This window comes from Pezoporus flaviventris, unplaced genomic scaffold, assembly GCF_033815535.1.
Source record: "Pezoporus flaviventris isolate CSIRO_AGI_PZ_B2104156 unplaced genomic scaffold, CSIRO_AGI_Pfla_v1 ptg000040l, whole genome shotgun sequence".
Taxonomy (NCBI): Eukaryota; Metazoa; Chordata; class Aves; order Psittaciformes; family Psittacidae; genus Pezoporus; species Pezoporus flaviventris.
In genome coordinates this window covers 68,722-83,656 of record NW_026892588.1, presented here as the reverse complement: position 1 = coordinate 83,656, position 14,935 = coordinate 68,722, and the positions used below count along the sequence as shown (strand labels likewise).

At 41.0% G+C, this 14,935-nt stretch overlaps 1 protein-coding gene across 4 annotated transcripts in view; it reads right to left on the bottom strand.

The window, feature by feature from the left end:
* Nucleotides 1-11,161: 11,161 nt before the first annotated feature.
* UGGT1 (UDP-glucose glycoprotein glucosyltransferase 1) overlaps nt 11,162-14,935 on the bottom strand; it is a 44,249-nt gene continuing 40,475 nt past the window's right edge. For 3 of the 4 annotated variants that reach the window (XM_061465382.1, XM_061465385.1, XM_061465383.1), the window contains one exon: nt 14,696-14,913. In XM_061465382.1, the coding sequence (XP_061321366.1) occupies nt 14,864-14,913 (50 nt within the window). In that variant the 3' untranslated portion in view covers nt 14,696-14,863. Of the gene's footprint in view, nt 14,605-14,695; nt 14,914-14,935 lie in introns of those variants that run through there. The other variant, XM_061465384.1, reaches the window with a different exon arrangement.

Sequence of the window (14,935 nt, the reverse complement as noted above, 5' to 3'; positions counted from 1 at the left end):
GTCTGTTGACTGTAAACCACCGGCAGGACCTTGAATCTCTGTTAAGTTACTTTGCTTTTTAACCGTCCGATAAATATTGTTTCTGCACACTCATGCAGCTGTGTTGTAATTGTTGAAATTAGTTGGCAGTATCGTGCTTGATCTTATCATTTGCTCCCCTTCCCATTAATTAGCTTACAGCTCAATGACAATTAGCTTTGGAGTCTTTCTGCATTTCATTGTGGGGAGTTGATGCAGTTGTGGAATGTGATCATACTTTGCTGTACTATATTCAAACATTGAAAGAATAGGTGGGCGCTGCTCAGCAAATACTTAGAATGTGAATGTATCACACTGCACGGGGTGTACATAGGGATTTTCTCTAGGCTGCTTATTTACAGCTTTAATGGCACCAACAGTTGTTAATTCAGTGACTTGCCTCAGGCATCAAGTAGTTCATTTGTATTCTCAGCAACAGCTAGGGGCTTGCTAACTTAAAATAAGTTTAGTCCCATACACCACCCCTTCTCTGCCCGTCCACTACAGATAGGTTTTCTTTTGTGTTCTGTTTTTTAATTCATGTGCTCCCACTGTAATGATGATGTGGCCTTAGAATCTGCCTGTTTGGAAAGTTGGCCTGGTAAAAAACAACCCTACCGAAAAGCCTCCTAACATTTTTTCTCATCAGATCAACTTGCTGAGTCTATTTGCTTTAAAGGTTTGTAGTTAATTCTGTGGGTGAAAGGAGCGGGGCTGTGACCAGCCTTCTCTGGGACTACACTTGAGGTAGATGAGGTCAGAGTGTACCTGTGGTACCCCACCCTGCAGTTTACTTACATTGGGATGTTCAGATGGGATTGATTTACAACTTTACTACTAATAATAAAAAGTACTGGTACAGTGTTAGGTTGGTAGGGTTTTTGAAATCAGAATTTCACCTTCTAAAGCTAGCATGTCTCTTCTGTGTTCTTATTGTATACTTCACGTCTTTTTTGGCTCTGGACATGTAAGTATGGCCACATGATGTTGCTTTCATATGAATGAAAATGGTATTTTCCATACTGCATTTTATCTTCTACACAAATGCTTAGGAATCCTAAAATGCTCAGGACTTGGCTTTCTGCTCTTAAGGGTCACTCTTGAGTATGACCTTGGGCTATGCTTTTAGGGTTCTTTTCTCACTAAGCTTCACAACAAAGCTGGGTGGTACTGTGTGGAACAAGTCTTTAAATGAATGGCACTTCTTGCATTCCTGGGAAACTCTTTTGCTGTCATGAAACTCCAAGTGCAGGAGAAGATGATAGGAGGTGGTGGATTGTGGTTTGTGTGGATCTTCACTTTTTGTAATAAAGTCAAACAGCTGAAAATGTTCTTGCAAGCTGTAGCTCCAAAAGACTACATGACAGAGGAGGTATTCTGTGTGGGACTTCCTAACTAAAGCTCTGATGCCTTGATTCCTGTCTCCTGGCAGCTGTTTGAACTGAAATTGACAACTGCCTACTTCCATGTTTGTTTGCTACTTCTCCAGAAATTGCTTCAAAATATTTGTATTGTTTTATAGGTTTTAACTAATCTATTTATGTAAGTCTTAGCTACCATTCAGAAAAAGCCCAAGTATAAAAACTTTCTAAATGCAGGTAAAATTCAGTTGGTGTGACTGGATATATTATTCATGGCTATGCATAATTAATAACCTTGTAACTCACCAGTGACAGCAAATCAGATACAAAAGGGAATCAATAAGGACATAAATACTTGAAATAAATAATGTATCTGCTTTCAGGTTGTGAGTCCATCATTTAAATACCAGTGGTTTTCCTTGCATGGTTTTTATATCTTTGCTATTCAGTAGTGCTTGTTTTAATTTGATCACTTTGCCTCCTGCCACTTAGGCAGAGAAGGTTGTGTGTTGTTTTCTAATTGGATGATGAATTCATTCTTTATCTTCCCTTATGGTTCTGTTTTGGATTTCTATTATCAGAGTAGCCTGGCTACTGATTTCAGTAAGACTTGAATTATTTACTTGCTCTCCTGTGACATACAAACTGAGAGCATGCAGAGCACTTAGTTTGAGTGAGTCTGATGTCTCTGAACTCTTGCTGGAGAAAGCATAGGAGATAGTTTGTGAAACCACTCCCCTCTTTTCCATGTTTGGGTGGGCTGAACAAAACAGTGTTTTAAGATACTTTCGAGTTGCAGGTTCCTGCTGTGTTCCAGGCATATGACTCCTTGGCCCCTCCCACCTAATCCCATGAAGCTGGAGAGCCCAACAGGAGGGAATTTGGGTCAGAATCTAATGGTCATGCTGGGATCGTGTGAAAAGGCTGTAGCTCAGATTCTGATCTCTGTATCATACTCAAATATGAAGAAAGGAGGAAAATAAAAGAAAATAAAAAGTAAGAAGTATTTATTTTTAGGACCTGGCTTTCTGTGGCTGCTGTAGGGCAGTGACTGTGGAAAATTCTTGGCTTTTAAAAGAAAAATGTGTTCTTATAGTTACTACATTTTTTAGCAGCCCTGGGTGCATTGTTCTGTGCAGTTGTCCTTCCCCTTTCCCATCCCCAAAGGCCTCTAGAGGCACAGCCACAGTTTCAAAGTTCAGTTGAATCAATCACAGTGCTGTATTCGGATATACTCACCAGCAATTCTCCAGTCCCTGCAACTGTTTGCTGTCTCCTGGTGCTCCCCTGGTCCTGCAGACTTCTGAATCCTCTGGAGCTGAATACTTCAGAGGGGTAAATGGAGGAAGCACTGTGTACCTCTCCTTTTTCCTTCACCCCCTCTACTGCTTATAGGACTTTGTTTAGAAATTCTTCCTCCTAAACCCCACAAAGGCTTTTGATCTAGCACCACACCTGCCTTCCTGGCATTATGCCTCCTTTCCTTCCCCAGGTTAGGGCCGGGTAAGGGTGTGAAGTGTAGGGACTTTGGGCTTATTAGTTCTGTGCTGTGGACAGGTAAGGGAAGGTGTGAATGTTGCTCCTTTGCATGTGTAAAGAGAGCCTGCTGGAGAGCCAGAGCCTGGATGTATTAGCAGGCAATGTGGATTCTCTCTAGTTTTTGTGGCCTCCGTTTCCTGTACTTGTTCACCTCACTGTCCTGGCTGCAGAGCACTGGGCCATGTCTGGTTGAGCTCTGTGTTAGGGTTTGCCAAATTTAGGAAGGCAGATGTAAGATACAGTGTGTTGTTTTGGTAGAATGGTCTGTCCGAGGGACATAATTTTAATGTTAAAGGGGTTGGACAATTTTTCCCTGCCTAAAAAGTTGCCTTTTCTTTGTCATGTTAATTATGTTTAAATACCAGAAGCTGTGTTGAGTGTTGCCTATAGCAGGGCTGGTATGTGGAGACAGGGATTTACCTGTCGTTCCCCAGTGTAAATGGGGATAAGAAAGGGATAACAAACAAAAAATATACGCCTATTTCAAGGATTTTCAAATCAGTTACTGATAGGTTAGAATACTTAGAAACATCTAAAGCAACACTTAGAAGAGGAGCTTCTCTGTTTTCTGATACATAGGCATTAAACTGCAGTCTTAAGTAAATGAATGAATGAGCAAACAAGTTGGACAACTTTTAAATGGTTGCAAGGTTGCGTTCCTTATAGCAAGAGCTTTCTAATACCTCATTCCTTGACACCTTCATCCCTAAAATACTAGGCTTTGAGGAAGAGCTTTTTCAAATCAGCTTTGAGATGTTTAAATATTCAGTTTATGCTTGGCGGGGCTGACACTGTCTTCAGATCAGATTTCTGCTTTTAAAATGCAGTTGTTGCATTGATCAGCAACACAAAGTGATCGGGTACATTTATTGTTCCATGGATATGAGCTAGCAAGAGATTTCTCATGAGTCAGCTGTCTCGTGGAAGGGAAGCAGGCAAGGCAGGAAATTTGACAAGGAAGAAGAGAGGGATTGCATCTTGTTCCGTAGTGGATTTGTCCAAGAGAAGTAAGCAGAAACACATTTGGAACCTCAGACAAAAAGATATGCTGCAAATTATAGACAGAGCATAGTTTTAGGTCTCCTTAGGTGCCACTCGGGTGATAGCATGTACTTTTGTGAAGGAGCTCAATAATGCTTTTAGCTGCTTTTTTTTTTTTAAAAAGGGGGATGGGGGGGGTGGTATGGTTTCATTCACAATATACACTGAATTTTTCAGAGCTCACCCCTCAAAAAGAAAGAAAACTTAATCAGTTATATCGGTAAATAGAATGAAGGTCTTGAAAATGCATCATAGAGTCACAGACTGGTTTGGTTTGGAAGGGACCTTAAAGCTCATCCAGTTCCAACCCCTGCCATGGGAACACCTTCCACTAGAGCAGGTTGCTCCCAAGCCCCTTCCAACCTGGCCTTGAACACTGCCAGGGATGGGACAGTCACAGCTTCTCTGGGTACCATGTGCCAGGGCCTCACCACCCTCACAGGGAAGAATTTCTTCCTGATGTCTCATCTAAATCTCCCCTCTGTCAGTTCAAAGCCCTTGGCTTGTCCCTACAAGACTTGTAAAAAGCCCCTCTCCAGATTTCTTAAGGTGTTGGTGTACCCCAGGCAAAAGTGTTTCTCTGAGTGGGATGTGATATGACAGCTTCTCTTGGAAGTATGATCTTGCTGTAAGAAATACAGACTTCTACCCTTATGTCTGAGTCCTTTTTGCCATAGTGGGAGGAAGAGAGATGATCTTAGAACTATGCAGGGGTTTCTAAATTGCTTTCTACAAGACTTTTTGCCCAGTCTTGCCAAAGAGCTTGTGATAATCATGATTAGATACAAGGCGGTGGACCAAATAAACCTGGTTCAATGTAGTGTAAAGATTTCTGTGTTTCCAGCCCATTTCTCCTAGAACCAATCCATTTTTGTAAAAGAGGCATTCTAGTGTAGTGCTAAAAAGGGATGATAGTGTTCATTTGAATGAATTGGCTCATGATTTGCACTAGAAAGTTGATAGCAAGTGAAATAAAATTGCTTCCACCAGATTTTATTACTAATAAATTGTAAAAAAATCCCCAGCCACCAAAGCAGCCAAACAAACAAAAAGCCACCCACAGCAGATCCAGAAGTTCATGTCTGGCTGCTTCTTTTCCTGGAAGCAGTTAGACTTTTCTGTGGTAACTATATTTGAACTTCACTGAAAAGCCTTTTAACTTAATAGTAGCAAATATAGCAAATGTATTAGTTCTTCAGAGAGTTCTCATTGCATGTAAAGACATTGCATGTCTTAACATGCATGCGACACAGCCAGCGTGCAGCTGTGGGGCATGAGAATGCATTCTTCTTCCTACTTGGAGCTGATTTGAGTTGAGTTTGCCAAGCTCCAGTTTTCTGTCTTCTGGATTTTTATTTTTTTTTTTTTTTTTTTTAATGGAATGCCAGAGTAAACCACACGGGACAAATATTTCCCAATTTAAAAATTGCTAGAAATTGCTGGGAAGGGATGAGCAGGCACTTGGGGACTCTTTAAGCAGTGCAAGCGCTCCATCTACAGGTTGAAACGTCTGCTAAGGTCATCATTGTGTAGCGTGATCAGAGTGCTTTCCTTCGGTTATGTTCATACAAGGACCACGTAGCCAAAACCAATGAGTCCACCAATGTGATTGTGAACAACCAGCTTCCAACTTGTCTTGTTGGTTCCGTGAGAAAGGGTAAGGTTGCTGCATGTGAAGGGGCAGTAGCCCGGAGGTAGGTAAAAGCCAATATTGGCATGAGGGGAAAAATGAGTGTGAAATTGCTGTGTGTAAGTTTAGGTGGCAGCTGGAAGATGATTTCAGTCACTGTCAGTGTGAAGTTTGAACAGCTTCCCAGCAGTAAGACGGGGGAGTGAGAAACCCAACTAGTTTAAAGTGATTTTGATAAGTTTGTGGCTGTGGTATCAAGGTGCTGGATTCGTTGACTTGAGTGGTACCTTTCAAGGCAGCGGTCAACAGTGTTCTTGGGACAAACAAAACATTCAAGAGGGCAATAGGATCCAGTCTCTTTATTTTTGAGGTTCTTTAGAAGACTCCAGTCAAATGGCTTGTGAAAACACAACAATGTGTTCTTACCAAGATCTGGACAGATAAACAGCAGCAAAGAGTTTTCCCATATAAGCCTGCCAATGTGTCTCCATTCAGAGTTAGAGATGCGTTCCTGGGGTAGGAGCATAATTCGGTCAGCATGTCTGCTAATTGGCCTCTGGCTGCCAGTCCAGCAACAGATAAGGCCTTATTTACCCAAGAGAGAGAAACACAATCTTGAACACATCTTAAATACAGTTCAATTTAAGGACAAAAAGTAGAACATTAGGAAAAATGTTCTTAACTCATTTAGCTTTGTTCCTAGGTGAAGATGGAAAAACTGCTTTATAAAAAACCAGGATACTTACTAGGTATGTGCGTGCTGTATGTAAAAATCATCTTGTTTATTGATAGTACTGGGGTATCTTCATCGGTCTGGTGCAGTGCACATGAAGCAGTTGATAACTTCAAGTGTTTTCCAAAGGGACAACTCAGTAACTGGTGTTTAGAAAGAGTCTGAAGAGATGACTGGAAATCACTGACCCAATGACATTAGTTTTTGATAAACTGTGGAAGATAAGGCACGTGTTCCAGAAAAGCACAGCAAAGAGTTACTTGTCCAGACATCTGTCTGAAACAAAACAGGGGACATCAGTGGTGCCTTGAGAGCAGAAATGACTCTTGAGAGAGTTTTATGGGACATAATTCTTGTCAAAAAGTGTGTGAGGAATTACAGGTTTGGGTTTAGTAGCAACACTGAGTGTATACACGATCGCTTTGCAAACACCTACCTTGTTGCTTCAAAATAATGTTAATACATCCTTAGAGCATGTGTTGAAAGGTTTAAGGACCAGTTAGCAAAGTTTTAGTAGGAATAGTTAGTGGGAATCCGTATCAAATCTGTGTTTGAGATTCTTTTCCTCTGCAGTGATCTGTGCTGTTCAGTGCTTTCATAAAGGTCTGGAAGCAATTGTGGTGACAGCTGTTCTGCAGCAGTGAATCATACGCAGCAATGCATATTTCTTGGGGCCTCTTTCTGCAGAGGAACAACAAAAGCATTTCAGCAAGGCAAATTTGAAATTAACATCTAGGAAGGAGAAACACAAGGACTTCCAACACATATGGGACTGTATTATTAAGTCAAAATAGGGTTTTAATGATTGTAGTGGACAAGCAGTTCAAAAGAAATTCTCAGTGGGATAAGTAGAAGGCCTCCTCTGGTTCTTGGTGGTATTAAAGGCAAATACTTAGTAGAATGCATGTGGATGTACAGAAATAGACATGCACAGAAACATTTTTTCTACATGCAGTGTTGATGAAATTGATCCTGGAATGCTTGGAATAATATATCCTGTTTGGGTGGCAGGATTTTCCTTTTCTTTATTAAAAAATTAAAAACCTAAACACCCAACCAAGCAAACCACGAAATGTCAAAAAACCAGTCTAAAGGCTGAAGGAACTACTTTGAGCTCTGGAATTCCTTACTGTATATTTTTTGTAGTAAAAATAGGGAAAAGATTGGTAACTAAAGAGTCTAATATCTGAGACATGGGTAGGGAAAAGATTGGTAACTAAAGAGTCTAATATCTGAGACATGTCCTTTTCAGCAGAGAAAGGAGATGTGTGAATGGTAGAAATTTTCCCCAGAAAGAAGCAGGGAGAAATATGCATGGCTGTAGTGTTAGGGATTAATGTTAAGTAAACAAAGAAGTTGGTTCTGTGTTCTGTAGTATCTTTTAGGAGGAAGCCAAGGGCTGTATGCGAGGTGACTGTGCTTCATAGAGGGGGAATGGTGAAAAGTACAACAGCCTTCAATGAACAGGCAGTGAGATTGGTGAGTCTGGAACTAGTAACACAGTATACTCCTCTGGCCCTGTTCAGCTAAAGTACCAGCTGCCCTCTCTTAAATATGGGTGTATGTCTTAGTCCTTCCTCTCACATCTCATCTCTAGGAGGTGAAATAGGTCAGTCATAAGGACTTTTGGCTTTCAAAGTGGTCCTGTCAGCAAACTGGTATCCTGCAGGCACAGGGCTGTGGTCAGGCAGGTCCTGCATCTCCAGGTGCGTTTGTACTCAGGTGTAGTAACAGCATGAGTTAAAGCAGCAAAAATGCTTGATTGCATATCATGTGTTTCCTGGGCTGCCTGGGAGCAGAAGAGGACCCTGCTGTGCTGTAATCAAGCATATTTCTTTATTCCAGATCTTGACACACAAGAAATGCTGTTCACTCTTCATCAAACCCCAAGCTGCTTAATAAGGAACAAATTCAATGTATTCCAAGCACAAGGCAATCTAGCTTACCAATGATCTTAATAAAGTCTAGTCAGCAATAGAACCTAGTAGTCACAAGTGATTTTCCTTGAGTGTCCTGATGAGGCAATGCTGTTCAGTTATCTGGATTCCAGCAAGCAACTGGCATACATGCTGCAGACAGAAAGGGAGAGTGAGGGAGAGGTCTTTAATTATTTTCAAGTCAGCAAAGATCAGCGTGTTGAATCAAAACAGATGGAGTGTATAACTCACTGGCAATATCATGATTGGGTAAATATAGTTACATGGCAAAGAGGAGGAAGGCAAAGCAAACGGAGAAGAATTTTCTTGTGGGTAGGCTTTGAATGTTGGTATATTTACACTGTTGCTGCTAGGCAAGGTGGAAGCGTAAATACAGCATCAGAGCCAGCCTTTCTGTGGTGACTTTCAAGGCCGCTCTGGGGAAGTGGCTGGGTCTGGGAAAGTCAGTTCCCTGAGGAACCTTGAGCTTTGCGTTCTGCTGGCTGTGGGTGTGTTGCAGATAGCAGGTTTGTGAGTCTCCTGGTTCTAGGGGGCACAGGTTTAATTCTTTTCCTGGGGTGCACTTCAGACGTTTCTGCAGTGACTGCAGATCAGGCTGGACTTGTCAGACAAAGTAGTTGAAGACATTTCCTGGACATCTGTAACCTGGTGGGATGTGTGCAGAGGTACCATACAGCTGCCAGATGGAGTTACAATACTGATGGAAACTCTGTTCTTTCTGGTTCCCAGTTTCAAGGTTTGAAGTTACACTCCGATCACCTTCACTCCGCACCAAGAGGTAGTGGGAGAACTGATGTGAGAAGCTTATCTAAGCCCAGCATGAGCTTCCAGCCAGAAACCAACTGTGATGGCCTACACTGATGGTACAGGGTTTTTGTTCTGATGCAAGCTGATAGGGACAGGCCAGTGGCCCTTTCTGCAGGGAGTGCTGGTGTTAGCTGATGGTTAGAATGGCTTAGAGTTGTGAGAAGGCAAGTAACTCACTGGTGGGTGGTGGTACAGCCTGTTGCCCCTGTAGTACAGCTGAGGGTGCTGGGTTGTGCTGTGTGCTCAGTTGCAGGGATGTTTTCGTAGGCTCAGGTGCTGCCCTGTGTGTCTTGGACAGGAATCCAGGCCAAACAAGTATGTAGAGAGAAGCTCTTCAGGCTTAGCAAAGTATGTGTGCTTGTAAGACTGGCATGAGTCTTACATGCCACTACTTCTAAGCCCTGATGTAAAAGGCACCCTAGCTATTGTACTTTGGATGACACTCAAGTGCATTTTAATGACTGTTAAGTCAGTGCAAGTATTTGATCAATAGATGGAAACAGGCAGCAAGAGCAGTGTCTGGAAAGGTGGTTTGTTTACCTGGAGGCAAAGCACTGCTTACCCTCACACAGCTGCAGATCTGTTCCCCCATTAGAGCCCAAATGGTACAAGGCAAACAAGAAATGAATTGAGTGCCTGAGATGAGTGTAGAGTTTTTTCCTCCCTTTCGTTCCTCCTGTGTGGATAGGAGTGGGACTTGAGCTGCTGTGCTGAATATACCAGAAGCAGCACTGAACAGAGCTTTGGGTAAAGTACTGCTTTAATTCTTTGTTAAACTCTTTGGTAGAAGTACCATGCTTCCTTACTAAAGGATGGCTCTCTATATCAAAATCAAATGCTACTCATGGAGGAACACGGAGGTGAGAGGAGTTTTGCCATGCTTTGTTCTGGAGAGATTAGTTAGTGCTCCAGCAAAGCTGTGGTCACAGGTTTACTCAGTGTAGATCTGATATGCCAGAGGCAAGGGGGTGCAGCCAGTGTGTATTTCTGGTTCTGCAGGTACCCTTTCACCTCATAATACTCTCAGGTAACCTTGGACCTCTGCTTTTCGAGTACCTGCTTTCCTTTTTCTCTCATGGCCTTTAAAAAAGGACCATGAGAGAATACAAGCATCTTGCAGTGCTTGCCACCTTCTAATTGAACCAAGCCATAAAGAAACTGGGTTTTTCTCAACTATAGTTCTAACTCCTTGTGTAAGTTCCTTGTATTAGTCCCCATCCCTTCCTCCCTTTCCCCACCCCCACCACTTTGGGGGTGGAGGAAAATCACTCTCGGACATTAACCCATGTATCCATTCTGTAATTCTGTGATTCTGTTTATATACAGTCACATGCTTAAATATTTACTTTGATAAATAGAAGGGTAGTGCAAAACCCTTTCTTGGTTGAGGAGGCAATAGGCATATGGCATGTATTTATTCTTTCTGGCTGCTTCCTTTATCCCCTTTCAGTTGTCTGCTAGGATTTGCTCTCAGTTCCAAACCTGTGCGAGTTCAAACAGCTGCAGGAAACCAAATACATATTTCTATGGCATACAACTGAGCTTTCTGTATAAAACAGTCTATTTTGTAGCTCTTTGATTAATAAAGATACTCTGGTTGAGAGGCTTTTCACAAGAGTCCCATAAGAGTTTGGAATTCATTCCCACCACAGAAACAGATGCAGACACAGCTTTGTAGTTGAAATTATTATTTGAGAAAATCCTAACTTCTCTGAGTGCTCGCTATGGATTTGTTAGTGTAAAACTTAATCAAATGAACAAAACTGACGTAGAAGCACCTGGTTGTTTTTTGTTTGCTTTTTTTGGTTTTTGTTGTTTTGTTGTTTGTTTTTTTTTTAACAGGTAAAGTTGAAAAATATATAAATCTACCTTAAGTGTAAAACACTTCTATCATTTAATGACAGTTTTTCAGTTTAGGGGTTACTTTAATACCACAATTAACAAGAACTGGCTTGGAGTAACTCTTTAATTTTCTCTTCTAGAAGCTTTTCAACAGTATCCTAACACTTGAATACAAGTAAAAAATATCCTGTAAGCAACTCCATTAAAACATCCGTCATCAGACCCAAAGTTAAGTGACATGAGAGACACAGGGTAAAGAACAGAAAAGGCTTTATTAGGGTAGACGGATATTATTGTTGCCAATGTACTGGGAAACTCAGTGTAATCTCAGTTCAGGTAACATTCAATACAGAACAACTCCCAGTGGCTTGGGTAAGTAGGTATCAGTGCTACACTGAGTTAGGGTATGTTCCTGAACAGACTACAGAAGATTTGGATATGCAAAACAGTTTATATTAAATCATTTTTTTAAGATTGTCATTGCTTTGTACATGTCCCACCCCTTACATTTCCTTTACATCCCAAGAGCTAAATGAAAGAAAAATCTTAAAAACATATTCCTCTGCTATTTGTTCTCTAGCAAGGCAGTGAAATCTTCCTTTTAAAATAAAGTACTGGGTGTTTTTCAGTATGACTCTTTTCACCAAGAGGGCAAGCTGCTTGTATCCAAAGACTGGGAACAGTGTCATCACTTTTTCATGTAAGTGGCCTTTCTAGTCTGAGGGATCCAAAATTACATTGTGACCTCTGTAATCCCCCTTTTCTATTTCTGATTATCAGTCTTAATAGTTTAGAGGAGCAGACGATCAGTGGTATGATCAGAAGCAGCTCTATTTCAGTAATCAACTTGCTCTGAGATGCTTTCTAGATGGACCTGTTAGAAATTTTCTTTTGTGGCCCAGTTGAGCACTGTGCACAGATTCACAGTAAGTGACTGTTCTCCTGTATGATTGCTGTTCTGTGCAAATAAATAGTGGCTTCCCAGGAAGAAACTGGAGCAGTTCACATTCAAAATGATTAGTACCGTGTGCATTTTATAATGTACTTGAGAACAGGTCCAGGACTCTTAAGAATACTGGAAAAGGTTCCAAATATCACAGTACATGTTCATGGTTTCTTTCTGTACCAGTGGTGAATTGATTTATTACTATCTTTTTTCCTTAAAAAGAGCTGAACCAGAAGAGCATGGTCTCTGTTAACCAGAGGGAACAAAAATATCCTCCATGGCTTCCTAGATCTTACAGTTAAAGAAAGTGGGGAGTTAAGTACATACATTCATTATTAAAATGGAAGAGCATAACTGGGGGAAAAAAAAAAAAGAGAAATCTATAGCTGACATTTAAGAATATTTGCTCCCTATTCAACTCCGAACAGACCATTGTAAATTTTGTGCTGAATTTCAGAGGTTACTTGCTTCTTTATCTTTTAGCTTCAAATAATATAGGCAGCAAGATGTGGCTCTAGATAGGAGAGGGTCTTGTTTTGCAGAAAACTGGCATCTCTTGTTCTGAGGGCTTAGGCAGAGTCTTTCCCTGCTCACACACCATTCATCCTAAACTGTTCTCCTCTACTGCCCTCAATGAAACTGTTGGACAGCTGCTGCCTACCTGATCCTGTGCTATTCATTCCATGTGCTCCAGAGAGGCAGATGTGGTAGCTGAACACAGAAAGGGTAGTCTTACATGTGCTGTATTATCTGTTTAGAACAGGCTAATCAACATAATATGTAATTAATTGGTGGGCAGGCACATAATTGCATTTTGCACTAGAAGAAAGAAAAATCCCTTTAAAGTCTGCTTGTCCTTAACTGGAACAGTCTTGATGGAAAGCATAAGCGACTTGTAACTTAGAGAGCAGTAGGGAGACTCTGAATTTAGAAACTCACAGGGTGGAAAATACCTCAGCTGATAACTCATACTCTTGAAGTTCCTGGTTTGATATCCAGCCCCCCATGTTCGCAAGGCTTTTCCTCAGGAGAGGGGGAGATTATAAACCTGTCCTTTCCAATACCTTTCTAGAATCACCCACTTCTGATACCCACCAGAGGCGTATGGGCAGTGTTCCTGATTAATTTACTGACCTTGTCACTAGTGCCAGCAATGTGTGTTTAGGGGATCCCAGGTCTTTCTTTTAACATGTTTTTTTAAGAGTTTGGGTTAGGGATGTGGGCCCTTTATTGAGCTGGCTGGAGAAGAGTTGCTTTTCTGTTCAGCTGCCCTATTGAACAGTTCAAGCCAGCAGTTAGAGAGTTTAGATTCCTCAAAAACATCTACAGTATGTATAATAGAAGAATTTTAGAAGAATTTATAAAGTCAGGATTATCTTTAGTGTGATGCTCTTACAGCACAGAACATTGATCTGTATAAAAACATGGGAGGCAGAAACGATCCCAGTATATAGGGAATTATATTTTACTGCTAGAAATACTACTTGAGTTCTTAAATTTCAACTCTTCAACTTCTCGACGTTTTGGGGGAGCAGACAATAATCCTACAGAATGAGGGAAACGGGGTTTGAGTTTTTTAAATTGGTATGTTCATAACAGAACTGTGGCATTATCTCCTTTAAAAATTGACATGAATATGAATGATATGAATGATGATTAATTCTTGTGTCTTGTCTGGGCACAGAATGAAAACAAATGCAGGTGAAATATTCACAAACCCCAAAATCAAATTAGGACTGTCAAGTGTGCAAGCAGAAATGATGCCCAAAGGACTGAGCGTGAACTAAAGCTTAAGACCTAAGAACACCAAAGTTTTTATTGATGTGACATCTGTTTGAAGAAAAATAAAGTTAATGAAATGTACAAGATGATAAACTTCCAAGCTTCCACAGATTTCATAACAAAACACATTCGTGAATCAGAGAACCACAGCAATACTAAGGCCCTACCAGTTTTGCAGAGTAATTTAAACTTGGAGCAGGAAGGAGGGAGGGCACTTTGATTCAAGTCAGGTGGGCTAGGGTGTCAAATTCCATGTTTAGCTCACTTTGTAAGTGTAGGCATTTGTATTTGGGTGGACATTTTAATAGATTGCGATAGCTTTACATTAAGCCAAACCATCAAAAATTGGCCAGTAAATGAAGACAGGAAATAGAAAATCTAAGTAATACTAGATTTTTTTTTTTACAAAACCAAGGGCATACTGAACAAATCTGAGAAGCAATTCAGACCATTTGAAACCCTGCAGATAAAACAGTATCCCATTCAAGGCATAAGTCTGAACCTTTAATGGTACCTGGAAAAATTATCTCCATCTGTTGAGGTTGGGACTTATGTTCTAGCCAGTGGCTCAATAGGTCTGTGATTTCCAAGCTCTGGAGTCAGATCTGAGGCTAACAGGATCTTCATCAGTGGTGGAGGCAGCAACAGCTGAAGGAACAGGCTCTTGGCTTTTCCAGTGGATTTTGAAGTTTTGTTTCTGAAATGCCGAATTCCATCCTGGGCTCTTTCATCTCCACCACAGGTGCAAAAGACCAGTACTGCTAATTCCAGCAATCCCGATCCTATTTCATATTCAGAAATTAACCCAAAGGCAAGTAATAAAAATGCATACATCATCCCATTCAGTTATTCAGCAGTTTTGCAGACATACCAGAAGAAAACCTAGCTTTCCGTATAAAAATTGTCTGTGAAACAGTCTAACTTGAATTTTTTCTCCATGGATCATAATTCCACATGTGCTGCTGGATCTGTTAAAGAGGAGAGAAAAATGAACATTCCGTTTCCAGCTGCCTCAATTGGGAGATTAGTTTGAAAATTAGTACATAAACAGCCAAAGGCTTGTTCTTTGCAAGGTTACCCGTGACTGAAGTACAATTCATACCCATTCTGTATAGTGGCACTTTAATTAAGGGTTAAGATAAGGCCAGGTCATAAAATTGCAGAAACAGTGAGGGTCTTTAACAGAACTGGAATAAGCGTGCAATAGAGCTCTCTGTTCTCTACGTTTCAGAAGCAGGTGAAGTTACACCAGCCTTGCTCACCAAGGTCTTTCTGTCCTATTAAAATACACATTATTTA